Source organism: Coregonus lavaretus (assembly GCF_964263955.1).
Source record: "Coregonus lavaretus genome assembly, chromosome: 6".
In the NCBI taxonomy this organism is placed as follows: domain Eukaryota; kingdom Metazoa; phylum Chordata; class Actinopteri; order Salmoniformes; family Salmonidae; genus Coregonus; species Coregonus lavaretus.
In genome coordinates, this window is record NC_139993.1 from 53,197,754 (window position 1) to 53,212,347 (window position 14,594).

The 14,594-nt window shown below is 45.2% G+C and overlaps 1 protein-coding gene across 1 annotated transcript; it reads left to right on the forward strand.

Moving 5' to 3' along the window:
• Nucleotides 1-4,229: 4,229 nt before the first annotated feature.
• On the forward strand, nucleotides 4,230-14,301 carry mylk4b (myosin light chain kinase family, member 4b; the record flags this gene model as incomplete). The annotated part of the gene is made up of 15 exons (XM_084163888.1): nucleotides 4,230-4,853; nucleotides 7,492-7,588; nucleotides 7,725-7,952; nucleotides 7,995-8,070; nucleotides 8,224-8,450; nucleotides 9,033-9,138; nucleotides 9,649-9,742; nucleotides 10,964-11,073; nucleotides 11,223-11,364; nucleotides 11,673-11,743; nucleotides 11,999-12,127; nucleotides 12,513-12,665; nucleotides 12,837-12,915; nucleotides 13,259-13,309; nucleotides 14,239-14,301. The coding sequence occupies 15 exons, from the start codon at nucleotides 4,230-4,232 to the stop codon at nucleotides 14,299-14,301; spliced, it is 2,250 nt and encodes a 749-aa protein (XP_084020014.1).
• Nucleotides 14,302-14,594: the final 293 nt, after the last annotated feature.

Below are 14,594 nucleotides of genomic sequence, written 5' to 3' on the forward strand. Positions count from 1 at the left end.
ACTTTTTTATTTATCACAATTTTCTGGTGGTGAGAGGTGTTGGGTTTGCGCCAGACATAGCGTTTTCCTTGATGGCCAAAAAGCTCAATTTTAGTCTCATCTGACCAGAGTACCTTCTTCCATATGTTTGGGGAGTCTCCCACATGCCTTTTGGTGTTTGCTTAATGGCTTTTTTCTGGCCACCCTTCCGTGAAGCCCAGCCCGGCTTAAAGTGGTCCTATGGACAGATACTCCAATCTCCGCTGTGGAGCTTTGCAGCTCCTTCAGGGTTATCTTTGGTCTCTTTGTTGCCTCTCTGATTAATGCCCTCCTTGCCTGGGCCATACGTTTTGGTGGGCGGCCCTCTCTTGGCAGGTTTGTTGTGGTGCCATATTCTTTCCATTTTTTAATAATGGATTTAATGGTGCTCCGTGGGATGTTCAAAGTTTCGGATAGTTTTTTATAACCTAACCCTGATGTGTACTTCTCCACAACTTTGTCCCTGACCTGTTTGGAGAGCTCCTTGGTCTTCATGGTGCCGCTTGCTTGGTGGTGCCCCTTGCTTAGTGGTGTTGCAGACTCTGGGGCCTTTCAGAACAGGTGTGTGTATATATACTGAGATCATGTGACAGATCATATGACACTTAGATTGCACACAGGTGGACTTTATTTAACTAATTATGTGACTTCTGAAGGTAATTGGCTGCATCCGATCTTATTTAGGGGCTTCATAGCAAAGTCGGTGAATACATATGCACGCACCACTTTCCGGTTATTTATTTTTTAGAATTTTTTGAAACACATTTTTTTTTTAATTACACTTCACCAATTTTGACTATTTTGTGTATGTCCATTACATGAAATCCAAATAAAAATCAATTTAAATTACAGGTTGTAATGCAACAAAATAGCATAAACGCCAAGGGGGATGAATACTTTTGCATGGCACTGTAAATGCTTGACTGACAGCGTGAGAGAATTTTGTAACTCCATGCATTTTCCCATCCCATCTGGTGCAATAGGCACATCACCACAGTGAAACAGGCACATATTATATTATGGGATAGGGTGTTTTGGGATAGGGGTGAGTCAAAACTATATTAACAGTTTAGTGTTGTTACACTGTCCTGCTTTAAACACCTCTATGGTAGGATGTGGATGGAGTTGTAGGTCAGGGTGCTCTCTTAGAGCGTGACAGTATAACACTTTTCCAATGGTAAACAATCCAAATCTATTTATGTCTGTCACCATGTCAACACCATATTTATGTTTTCATCTTGGTCTTTCCTTAAGTAATAAACATTATCTTGTGTAATGAACATGTAATAAACATTATATTGTGTAATGAACACATAATTAACATTATATTGTATAATGAACACATAATTAACATTATCTTGTGTTATGAACACATAATTAACATTATCTTGTGTAATGAACACGTAATACACATTATATTGTGTAATGAACACGTAATAAACATTATATTGTGTAATGAACATTATCTCCATTATGATTTAGACGCACAGTTGTAGAAAAAAACATCACTCCCTCTTCTCTCAGTTTTACTGTCCTTCCTTCCCACAGCTTTCTTAGTTGTTTGGTTTCTTCTGTTTCTGTGTTCCTGCACCCCACAGTGGGAATACTGTTCCTGCACCCCACAGTGGGAATACTGTTCCTGCACCCCACAGTGGGAATACTGTTCCTGCACCCCACAGTGGGAATACTGTTCCTGCACCCCACAGTGGGAATACTGTTCCTGCACCCCACAGTGGGAATACTGTTCCTGCACCCCACAGTAGGAATACTGTTCCTGCACCCCACAGTGGGAATACTGTTCCTGCACCCCACAGTAGGAATACTGTTCCTGCACCCCACAGTGGGAATACTGTTCCTGCACCCCACAGTGGGAATACTGTTCCTGCACCCCACAGTGGGAATACTGTTCCTGCACCCCACAGTGGGAATACTGTTCCTGCACCCCACAGTGGGAATACTGTTCCTGCACCCCACAGTGGGAATACTGTTCCTGCACCCCACAGTGTGAATACTGTTCCTGCACCCCACAGTGGGAATACTGTTCCTGCACCTCAGTGTTAATACTGTTCCTGCACCTCACAGTGTGAATACTGTTCCTGCACCCCACAGTGGGAATACTGTTCCTGCACCCCACAGTGGGAATACTGTTCCTGCACCTCAGTGTTAATACTGTTCCTGCACCTCACAGTGTGAATACTGTTCCTGCACCCCACAGTGTGAATACTGTTCCTGCACCCCACAGTGGGAATACTGTTCCTGCACCCCACAGTGGGAATACTGTTCCTGCACCTCACAGTGTGAATACTGTTCCTGCACCTCAGTGTTAATACTGTTCCTGCACCCCACAGTGTGAGTACAGTTCCTGCACCCCACAGTGTGAATACTGTTCCTGCACCCCACAGTGTTAATACTGTTCCTGCACCTCAGTGTTAATACTGTTCCTGCACCCCACAGTGGGAATACTGTTCCTGCACCCCACAGTGTGAATACTGTTCCTGCACCCCACAGTGTTAATACTGTTCCTGCACCTCACAGTGTGAGTACAGTTCCTGCACCTCAGTGTGAATACTGTTCCTAAATTGGGAACCAGCCTCTTTCCGGGGGCTTCTGTGTGTTTAAAGTGGGAAGGATCCTCGTCCTGAATTCTGTTTCCTCTGGTACTCAGAACTCACTGAAGCTATTCTTTCTGGACATGCTCTCCATACATTTAGCACTAGACCCAAATGTTTACTGTGGGATTCATGTTTGAGTAAAGAAGTTGGAAATCTACTCAACCTTGCTTGTTTGTAATTAGTGGTAGCATTCACTCAGCAGTTTTACTATCCATCTTATCTAATCATAGTTGCTCAATGTGAACTTTGAATGTCTGAATGTTAATTGGCCCTGAGACTTGGACTGAGATCAGTGGTATGAAGGAAGGAAGGCTCTCCAGGAAAGATTTGACCCTGGAAATGAAGACTCTCAGATGAGCCAGTACTGCTCAATGTTCTGCTCCAATACATCCACTGCTGGGTAAATATCAGGGTAGATATAAAGGCCATTTGGCATTTGGAGAGGTTCAGAAATACCCCTGAGTTGTATTGAGTTTAACAGAGGTATAGAAAGGTTAATAGAGTCTTTGTGCCCTTGTGTGCACTCCCACCTGTTACTGCACGCATGCAAACTCGTGAACACACACGTGCGTGCACACACGCATGCACGCATGTACGCACACATGTACACATGCACACGCACACACAACCAAGACATTAAAGAATCAACTTCCTGTGTTCAATCCAATGGGGTTCATAATGGTCTGAACTGTCCCTCGCTTTTCTCACTCTTCACTGCAGCGGCTGATTTGTTTTTTAGACGTGGCTTGTTACTGCACACATTCTCAGGATTGTGACACCTGACTGGAAGCTTTTGAAGTGTCTCAGATGTCACACAGCAATCCCTTGCGTCCCCCTCCACACCCCCTCCACACCCCCTCCGCACACCCTCCTCATCCCCTCCACACACCCTCCTCACCCCCTCCACACCCCCTCCTCATCCCTCCTCACCCCCTCCACACCCCCTCCACATCTCCTCCACACCCATCCTCACCCCCTCCTCACCCCCTCCTTAACCCCAGCCTCTACTACCCATCACTGGCCACTCACCACTGAGGTTCTGACGTTCGATTGGGGCTGCACTATATTTTGGAGGACACCCCTATGTTCTTAAACTCCCTCTGGCTAGGAAGGACTGACTGGCAGACAGCTTGCATGTCCTGTCCTCTCTCTGTTCTCTGTCTCTCTTCACAGTCTCATCTGGCTTTTGTTTCTTTGTGAAAGGATTTTCCTTTTTGTTGGTCTTCGTAAACAAGCCTGTCATTGGACTGATCTGACTTTAGTTGGACTTTAACCCACTGTGAAGAGGATACAGCGGTCAAATGGTTAATCGGTCAGATTTCTGGTTGGAGTATAACCACAGAGGGGACTTTCTGTGATTGGGAAGAGAAGCGCTAACTTCTGTGAGTAAAGGGAGGGTGACAGAATATAATCTTGTTATCGGTGGACTCCGACAGAGATAAGAGAAAGGGTTTCAGTTTAACCAGGAGGGAACTTTCTTTGTATGAGAGGTGACCAGAGAAGAGCTACTATAGCTGCTGTGCGTGAAGAACGAGGAAGTGTTGCGTTACTTTTAAGCGGCCAGTGACCGTGGTTGACCGCTCTGCTGTGGAACTCACAATGAGCTCCAGTCTGGTCAACTCTCTGGCCAAGGTGTACGACCCCAAACCTCGTCACGGTCAGAAACCAGCCGGGACGAAGCTGACACCCACTGGATCTGACAAACAACCCTGCACACCGTCCTCAGCCTCTTCCTCCTCCTCTTCTCCGGTCAATGCTGCATGGTGCGTCATGACTGAAAGCCGCATGGAATCTCTAAGCAGCAAGATGGAGCGTCTGCTCAACGTCCAGGAGACTGTCCTCATCCGGCTGGATGACCTGTCCCGGGACATGGGGGGCGTGGGGCGGGAGGTGGCCTCTCTCAGGGCCGGGGGCTGGCGGTCTGGAGGTCTGGGTGGAGTTCAGACCCACGGTGAGACCCAGAACCAGAACCAGGGGGTGACGGTGGAGGGTCAAGCCCAGGAGCTGGCGACTGCCTGCAGGGAGCTCCAGGGGGTGGTGCAGGAGGCCAGCCAGCAGGTGGAGCAGCAGGGGCGGAGGCTGGAGGGGATGGAGGGGCTGATGGTGGGCATACATCAGGTCATCAGCTTCATCGAAGAGGTGGTGAAGAGCTCCCGGCTGGCTAAACTGCTGTTTAATAAGCCTGGTGGCTGTAGGGGGACTAAGGCAAAGCAGGCCAGGAAGGTGAGGGACACACACCATGACAGCCTTTATTTAATAAAGAAAATTAAAAGCTTCAGTTGTAAATCATATTCAACCCACTGGGCACACCCTGGTTGAATCAACGTTGTTTCCAACGTGGAATAGACATTAAATTGTCGTCTGTGCCAAGTGAGTGCTGGCCCCTTTTTTCATTTTTACACTGGAGCCAGTGCTGGGTTGTATTTTATTTGCTACCTTAAATTACTACTCCACACTGCATTACCCACCCCATGCCTTGTCATATTATCTACACAGAAATGGAGAAGACTGTAGTCACTGTAAAACTACCCATGGGTTAGGTATAGGATTATCCTTTGCACTTTGTGGGCTACATTTGAAGTGTCTAGCTAAGGAGTCTAGTCTATTGTGTTAGTGGATAACTCTCTGAATGTGTGACATGACTCCACATGATTCATCAGTCAACCAGCTGGACAGTTAGCCTTGTGGAGGGATCTCAACATAGCCAGCATTACACCCTTTAACTAACCTTTAACCATTCTATGGAAGTCCTATTCAAGGATAGGATAATATTGCCCCACCCTAGAACTAAAGGCAACCGGAGTGCTTGTGGGGATTTTAGATGACTGGTGTCAATCTATCTAGAAGCAGCCACGTATTTTGGGCATAACAAATATCGAACCGCGTACCATGTTATGTGTTTCTGTTTTCTTTGTGCTTATGTGTTCATGCTATGTGTTTACATTGTGCGTTTATCATTGTGTGTCTGTAAGTGTGTGTGTGGCGTGCACGCAAGCGTCTGTCTGTGTGTGTTGAGGTACCAGTATCATGTATTACTGCTGCATTTTCCCCTGCACTGTGGGGGACTCTGGGTCCTGGGGGTTTCTGGGTCCTGGGGGGTCTCTGGGTCCTGGGGGTCTCTGGGTCCGGGGGTCGATGGGTAAAGCAAATCTATAATGTCAGCTTTATTATCTTGGCTAGGTCCCAAATGGCACCCTATTCCCTATATATATATAATCGATATACAGTATATATGGGCCCTGGTCAAAAGTAGTGCACTATAAAGGGAATAGGGTGCCATTTGGGACGTATCGCTAGTATCGCCTTCTGGGCCTCTAATGTTTAGGCACTCTGGTGGAGAGGGGAGGGAGGTGCGGTATAGATTACATGCTATGTGTGTGTGTGTGTGATCCCACACATGTTACGCACGGACAAACACACACACACACACACACACACACACACATACACACACACACACACACACACACACACACACACACAGTAGTTGGAGATGACATGAAAGCCCTTCTCTGTCCACCATGACATGACAACCATGCTTCAGTTATGATGGCAATCATAGCAACGGCAACAAACACCTGCATCTGTTAATGTGTAGTGAAACATACAACTCCACCATTGCTATCGGAAATGTGCTACTGTATACTAGCTCTGTTATATAATACATGCATGGAATATGAACTTGTAGCTTTCACAGATCCTTAAATCGTCCTGGCCATACGTGCAAATTGTTGGTAATAGAAGGTACAAACAAATGTGCCAATCTACAGATGTAGGATCTTAATTTGATCACCCTGTTACAGGAGAACATTCCTGCAATGCAGGACATCGGTGTCCCATCGGTGTCCCGTACACGGTGTCCCGTACACGGGACGGTTGAGCTAATGTGCGCTAATGTGGTTAGCATGACTGTTGTAAGTAACAGCAAACTTTCCAGGACATAGACATGTCTTATATTGGCAGAAAGCTTAAATTCTTGGTAATCTAACTGCACTGTCCAATTTACAGTAGCTATTACAGAGAGAAAATGCCATGCTATTGTTTGAGGAGAGTGCACAACAACAAAAATCTTATGGCAACTGGTTTGATACATTCACCTCTGAAGGTAAATAATGAACTTACATTCAGTAATCTTGCTCTGATTTGTCATCCTAAGGGTCCCAGAGATAAAATGTAGCATAGTTTTGTTTGATAAAATCCATTTTTATTTTCAAATGTAGGAACTGGGTTCTACAGTTTGAACCCCTGCTGTCTCTGGCTCCACACCCACCCTGCCCGGCCACCTAGATGTGTGAAAATTACTGTATAAGCTAATGATCCATCATGTATGACATTCCTGGGAGTGTGTAAACTTACATTTTGTATTACCATATCATTTTCCTCTATAGTTATGTACTTGAAAATGTATCAATTGACCAATTCGGCACATTTGGGCAGACTTGATACAAAATAGTCCAGTATTGCAATGCTTCACTGGATCAATCTGAAACTTTGCACACACACTGCTGCCATCTAGAGGCCAAAATCTAAATTGCACCTACACTGCATTATTATGTTGTGGCCTTTCTCTTACATTTCAAAGATGACCCCCCCAAAAAAAAAAAAAAAAAAAAAGATTTTGGTTTTGTTTGTATTATCTTTTACCAGATCTAATGTGTTATATTCTCCTACATTAATTTCACATTTCCACAAACTTCAAAGTGTTTCCTTTCAAATGGTATCTAGAATATGCATATCCTTGCTTCAGGTCCTGAGCTACAGGCAGTTAGATTTGGGTATGTCATTTTAGGCAAAAATTTATAAAAAGGGTCCGATCCTTAAGAGGTTAAAGTGTATATGTCTCCTCCTCTCTCCCTGTCAGCTGAAGGACAATGTGATGAGGGATGGAAAAGACAAGGCCAAACTCAGCCTGAAAGGCCAGAAATCCCAGAAGAAGAAGAAGCCTCCACATGCATCAGGTAGCAGAGATAAACACACCACCTTCACCTCAACTTGTAACACAATAAAGCAGTCAAATAAATGTAAATAAAATAGAGCAGCAGTGCTTCATTGGTAATAGATGTCTAATGAGGGGTACTCTTTGTCCCTCCTCAGACAACGTAGAGGCCCTTCTTCTAGACCAGGTGGAGAAGCTCAACAGGCAGAATGCTGAGCGTTCTCATGGTAACGGGGTGGTTCTGGACATGCTCCGCGCCCCCGTCGTCCAACCAGAGGACCTGGAGGATCTAGAGGGGGAGGAGGAGGAGAAGAGGAGAACCCCTGAGCGGGAGGAAGAGCAGAGGGCCAGGGAGGAAGAGGAGGAAGAGGAGGGGGATATATTTGGTGAATCTGAGCCTGAGGAAGAGGAGGGGAGGGAGGAACAAGTTGGAGAGGAAGAGGTGGAGAAGAGAATGGAAGGAGGGGAAGAAGAGTCATCATTGTCACCAGAACCTCTAGAAAGGTACCTTTTCAAACTCAACCCATCTTTTGACATTACTATGACTGTAAATTGCAACTTCTGTATACTGTACGCTTACCAAAATAACTACTGGCTAATTACTTAACACAATTAATAGTTGTTTTGATATTTGTTTGATGTTTGTTTGTTATTTAGCTCTGAGGAGTTAAGTGAAGTGGCCACCAGCAGTAAAAACTGTGTCACAGAGGAGGACCTGCTGAAAGATGAACTGAAAAAGAGCAGAGTGGAGGAGAGGAAAGAGGAGGAGGATGAAGAGGGAGGAGTACCTGAGGGGGCAGAGCCTCAGGCTGCCCAATCAAAGGCAGAGAAGATGAAGGAGGAAGAAAAGGTGGACGACGGACAGCCAGAAGAGTACATCATTGGTGAGGTTAATCATTTCACAGAAATGGAAACTGACAAAAGTTTGAAAACAAAGCAGGAAGCTAATTTGTGGCAACATTCCTAAAATAAAATATAGTATTGTCATATATTCTGTAAATGAAGTCTCTTGATATTATCCTGGGTTGGCAAGCAGGCTGAAAAACAGTCAGAAACCCTAACTACTACTGACTTCCTAGTTAGGGACATTAGACTTTCAGTCATTCACCACACAGATGACATTACTTAACCACACCATGCATGTTTGTAAGTCACAAACATGTCACAGCTGGCAAATTGGATTATGAAATGCTGGCATGAGACCATATGATCCGTTTAGTTACTAAGAGAGAACAGACACTAATCTATCTCCTGTATGCTCCCTATCCACTCTTCTGTCACCTCACTCCATTTCCCTTATCCCTCACTCCCTACCTCCCTCTCCTTTTCCCCATCGCTCTCCTCCATCCATCCATCCATCCATCCATCCATCCATCCATCCATCCATCCCTCTCTCTCTCTCTCTCTCTCTCTCTCTCTCTCTCTCTCTCTCTCTCTCTCTCTCTCTCTCTCTCTCTCATCTCCAGACTCTACCCCTCCGCCAGCAGCCCCCTTTGACCACCGCATTGTGACTCCAAAGCCTCACCAGATTGCTACCTTCTACGCCATTAACAGAGAAGAGGTCCTAGGAGGGTGAGTCAGGAGGAGAGTGAGAGAGAGTGAGAGAGAGAGAGAGAGAGAGAGAGAGAGAGAGAGCGAGAGACAGTGAGAGAGAGTGTGAGAGAGAGACAGAGAGAGAGAATGGGAGAGACAAAGAGAGAGAGACAGAGAGAGAGAGAGAGAGAGAGAGAGAGAGAGAGAGAGCGAGAGAGAGAGAGAGAGAGAGAGAGAGAGAGAGAGAGAGAGAGAGAGAGAGAGAGAGAGAGAGAGAGAGAGAGAGAGAGAGAGAGAGAGAGAGAGAACCATCCCTACAATGACAACCCAATTAAAGCCTGATATAGAAGAGTAAACATGACTATAATGTTATTGTTAGCTTAGCTCTATTGTACGTTGAGGCAAAAAGGACAGGGTGTTATAAAGCATCAATGTTATTAATCTCGGCCCCCAGAACCAAAGCAGCTCCTCAGCTTTAATGTTAAGGCTGCCACAAGAGACTACACTGTTTATGAACTTGTTTCTCTGTATGTGATTGTGGGTTCATAGGGGACGTTTTGGACAAGTCCACAAATGTGTGGAGAACTCTTCTGGACTGACGCTGGCTGCCAAGATGATCAAAGCCAGGAGCCAGAAAGAAAAGGTAAGGACCTAAATAATCGAAACGTGAGACCTGAAACAGTACTTGATTATAGGCCTCCCAGGTATACATTTCTGACATTGATACTGTATCATATGCCATGTAGCATGGGTGCTTCCCATATGGCACCCTATTCCCTATCAAGTGCAACTTTTGACCAGGGCCCTGGTCAAAGGTAGTGCACTACATAGTGAATAGGGTATCATTTGGAACGAAGCCATTAATATCAGATGTACAGTATGCGTCCAATTAAGATGGATGGATATTTTATCATAGCACAAAAGTAATAGAATACGATTTTAAAGTAGATAATGTGTTTCTGTCCGTCTGTCTGTCCGTCCGTCTGTCTGTTTGTCTGTGTGTGTCTGTTTCTGTGTCTGTCTTTCTGTCCGTCTGTAATGTGTTTCTGTACGTCTGTCTGTCTGTGTGTGTGTGTCTGTCTTTCTGTCCGCCATTAATATCAGATGTACAGTATGTGTCCCATGTCCCCACCACCATTAAGATGGATGGATATTTTATCATTGCACATAAATAATAGAATACGATGTTATAGTAGATATAGCTTCATCGCCCTCATATCCATGGCACATGTGGCAGTATGTCAGAGTCAGTCTCATCTTCTGCTTTCCTATGGTCAGCTGAGTATAACATGGGAGATAAGATTGCCGACTAATGTAGTGCATAGCTGGTTGATTACGTTATCATGTCAGATATTCACAAAGTAGTTAGCCCACCAATGCCACGGCCAAAGCCAAAGCTGGCTCAGGTTGCTGTGTGATACTGTAGGTCTCAATTACGGATCCCGTTGACACTGTCTGTGTGTGTCTGTTTCGGTGTCTGTCTTTCTGTCTGTCTGTAATGTGTTTCTGTCCATCTGTCTGTCTGTCTGTTTCTGTGTCTGTCTTTCTGTCCGTCTGTAATGTGTTGCTGTCCGTCTGTCTTTCTGTTTGTCTGTGTGTGTCTGTTTCTGTGCTTGTCTTTCTGTCCGTCTGTAATGTTTCTGTCTGTCCGTCTGTCTGTCTGTATGTCTGTCTGTCTGTCTGTTTCTGTGTCTGTCTTTCTGTCCGTCTGTAATTGTTTCTGTCCGTCTGTCTGTCTGTGTGTGTCTGTTTCTGTGTCTGTCTTTCTGTCCGTCTGTAATGTTTCTTTCCGTCTGTCTGTCTATGAGTTGTAATGTGTTTCTGGCTGTCTTTCTAATGTTGAATATGTTGTTCTGTTTCCCAGGATGTGGTGAAGAATGAGATCCAGGTGATGAACCAGCTGAACCACGCTAACCTTATTCAGCTCTACGCCGCCTTTGAATCACGCCACGACATCATCCTCGTCATGGAATAGTGAGTCCCTCCCTGTGTGTGTGTATTTCTCCTCTCTGCACTATACCATACAGTATCTCTACTCTTTAAATCCCAGTGTGGGACTGTAATTCCTCTCTCTCTACTGTAGTCTATGATGACTGACTGTCTCTCCTCTCCTCTCTATGTAGTGTGGATGGCGGGGAGCTGTTCGACCGGATCATAGATGAGAACTACAAGCTGACAGAGCTGGACACAGTGCTGTTTATCAGGCAGATCTGTGAGGGACTACAGTACATGCACAGGATGTACATCCTACATCTAGACCTCAAGGTAGGACTCACCTTAGCTCCCTAGTTGCATATCCTCATCACTCTGTTACTCTGTTACTTTCTCCCTCGCTTCCCCCCTTCTCTCTCTTTCTCCCTCTCTCTCTCCCTCACTCTCTCACTGTCCTATAGTTTTTTGTCTGTTTCTATACAACCTTCCCCATTGCACTCTTTTAACACTTTACCTTTCTATAGCTGTCTCATCTCCATCTTCCTGTCATTATAGCATAATAGCTTAGCAATGATGCAAATAATTGCATGCTGTTATTTCCTTTGTCTCACTGTCTTGCGTTCTTCAATATCATTTCCTAGCCCGAGAATATTCTGTGTGTGAGCAGAGCTACAAACAAGATCAAAATTATTGACTTCGGGCTCGCCAGGAGGTAAGGTTCAATTACCAGTGGTTCCTGGCTTGATACAGGGCGGAAGGTAGCCTAGCGGTTAAGAGTGTTGGGCCAGTAACCGAAAGGTCGCTGGTTCAAATCTTCAAGCCAACTAGGTGAAACATATGCTGAGGTGCCCTTGTGCAAGGCACTTAACCCTAATTGCTCCTGTAAGTCGCTCTGGATCAGAGTCTCTGCTAAATGACTAAAATGTCATCTGTTAACTTTCTTCTCTCGTCCTTCTTGCTTTCTTAGGTATAAGCCCAGGGAAAAGCTGAGGGTGAACTTCGGAACGCCGGAGTTCCTGGCTCCGGAAGTCATCAACTATGAGTTTGTCTCATTCCCTACGGACATGTGGAGTCTGGGGGTCATCACATACATGCTGTGAGTCCTGATATCCACTAACCGTTACATTGCTGGGGGTCCTGATATCCACATTGCTGGGGGTCCTGATATCAACATTATTGGGGGTCCTGATATCCACTAACCGTTACATTTCTGAGGGTCCTGATATCCACTAACCGTTACATTACTGGGGGTCCTGATATCCACTAACCGTTACATTACTGGGGGTCCTGATATCCACTAACCATTACATTCTTGTGCTCACATATTGTACCTGTTTTTATAGTTTTTATTTAACCAGGAAAATGGCCTAGAGGTTAGAAATCTCTTTTGCGAAGGGGACCTCAGAAGAAGTCAGCAGGTAGTAGTCAGTGTGTACATACACAACCCAGGAACAAACTATACAATACATCCTTTTCTCCAGGCTGACAGGTCTGTCTCCATTCCTGGGGGACGATGACAATGAGACTCTGAACAACATCCTGGCCTGTCAGTGGAACTTTGAGGAGGAGGAGTTTACAGACATCTCTGAGGAGGCCAAAGACTTCATCACACGCCTGTTGGTCAAGAGCAAGAGGTGAGGGGTACCGTGTGTGTGTGTGTGTGTGTGTGTGTGTGTGCATGTGTGTGTGTTGACAACTGTGTTGTAGTTCTCTAAAGTTGTATTATTATTCAGTTGTGGACCTGTGTATCCCTGTGATAGTGTGTGTTCTAATCACGCATGTGTGTGTTTGTGTGTGTTCTCTAGTTGGAGGATGAGTGCCTCACAGTCACTGAAACATTCCTGGCTGTCGGATCGCAATCTTCACTATCGCCTGCATCAGAGGGTAGAACAAACACACACACACACACACACACACACATACACATACACACACACACACACACACACACACACACAGAGACACAGAGACACAGACACAGACACACACACACACACACACACACACACACACACACACACACACAGACACAGACACAGACACAGACACACACACATACATACATACACATACAAGTATAGTTAAACATGTCCACACACACACATACACATACACACACACACACACACACACACACACACACACACACACACACACATGGATGGATTAAACCCATTTTTATCCCAAAACACCAATATTGTGAATATACTGTACCTTTTTCTTACAGAAAAATAAGTGCCACTCAACACACCCTTACCCTCCCCGAAGATCTAGACAAGTAAGCCCTGAAAACTACCCAGCTCACCATATCACAAACCTTCATCTTCAACTACTGTATACCGTACATCTACACTGAACAAAAATATAAATGCATCATGTAAAGTGTTGGTCCCATGTTTCATGAGTTGAAATAATAAATCCCAGAAATTGTCCATATGCACAAAAAGCGTATTTCGCTCTGATTTTTTTGCACAAATGTGTCTACATCCCTGTTAGTGAGCATTTCTCATCTTCCAAGATAAGCCATCCACCTGATATGTGTGGCATATCAAGAAGCTGATTAAACAGCATGTTCATTACACAGGTGCACTTTGTGCTGGGGACAATAAAAGGCGACTTTAAAATGTGCAGTTTTGTCACACACACAATGCCACAGATGTCTCAAGTTTTGAGGGAGCATGCAATTGTCATGCTGACTGCAGGAATGTCCACCAGAGCTGTTGCCAGAGAATGTAAGGTTCATTTCTCTACCATAAGTTAAATGTATGCACGCATGACTGTAAGTCGCTTTGGATAAAAGCGTCTGCCAAATGGCATATTATTATTATATTATTATTATAAGTTGCCACCAACGTCATTTTAGAAAATTTGGCAGTATGTCCAACCGGCCTCACAACCGCAGACCATGTGTAACCACGCCAGCCCAGGACCTCCACATCCGGCTTCTTCACCTGCAGGATCGTCTGGGCCTCGCTCCCCAGTGGGTGGCCCACCTATGGCTGCACTCCTGCCCAGTCATGTGCAATCCATAGATTAGGGCCTAATGAATTTATTTAAATTGACTGATTTCCTTACATGAACTGCAACTCAGTAAAATCTTAGAAATTGTTGCATGTTGCGTTTATATTTCTGTTCAATATATATTCACAAGTATACTGTAGACGCCAAACAATGGGGTTTTATTGTCTCTCTTTTGTGTTGGTTTAGTCTCCCATCCAGAACGAGAGTCCCCTCCAAAATGACTCCCAAGACCCTGTGGGCGCCTTATGATGATACGGGGTCGGTGCCTTTTGATGACACTGGGGCCAGGGCCCAACACTGGACCAACACTGCCGTACCTCTATGGCTACTGGATTACTGCTCTCTACTCTGCCTCGCATCCTTTAGCTTAGCTCTGCAGCTTGTGTAACGCAGTTAACAACGTACCGTAAACACACTGGACAGCTAGCCTAAAATGTCGCCAATGGCGCTATCGATAGCTCCAACGGTTGGTACGTTGTCAAGGAGGGCGGTCACTATAAAATGCACTTTAATGTATCACTATCAAATACAAACAGAACCAC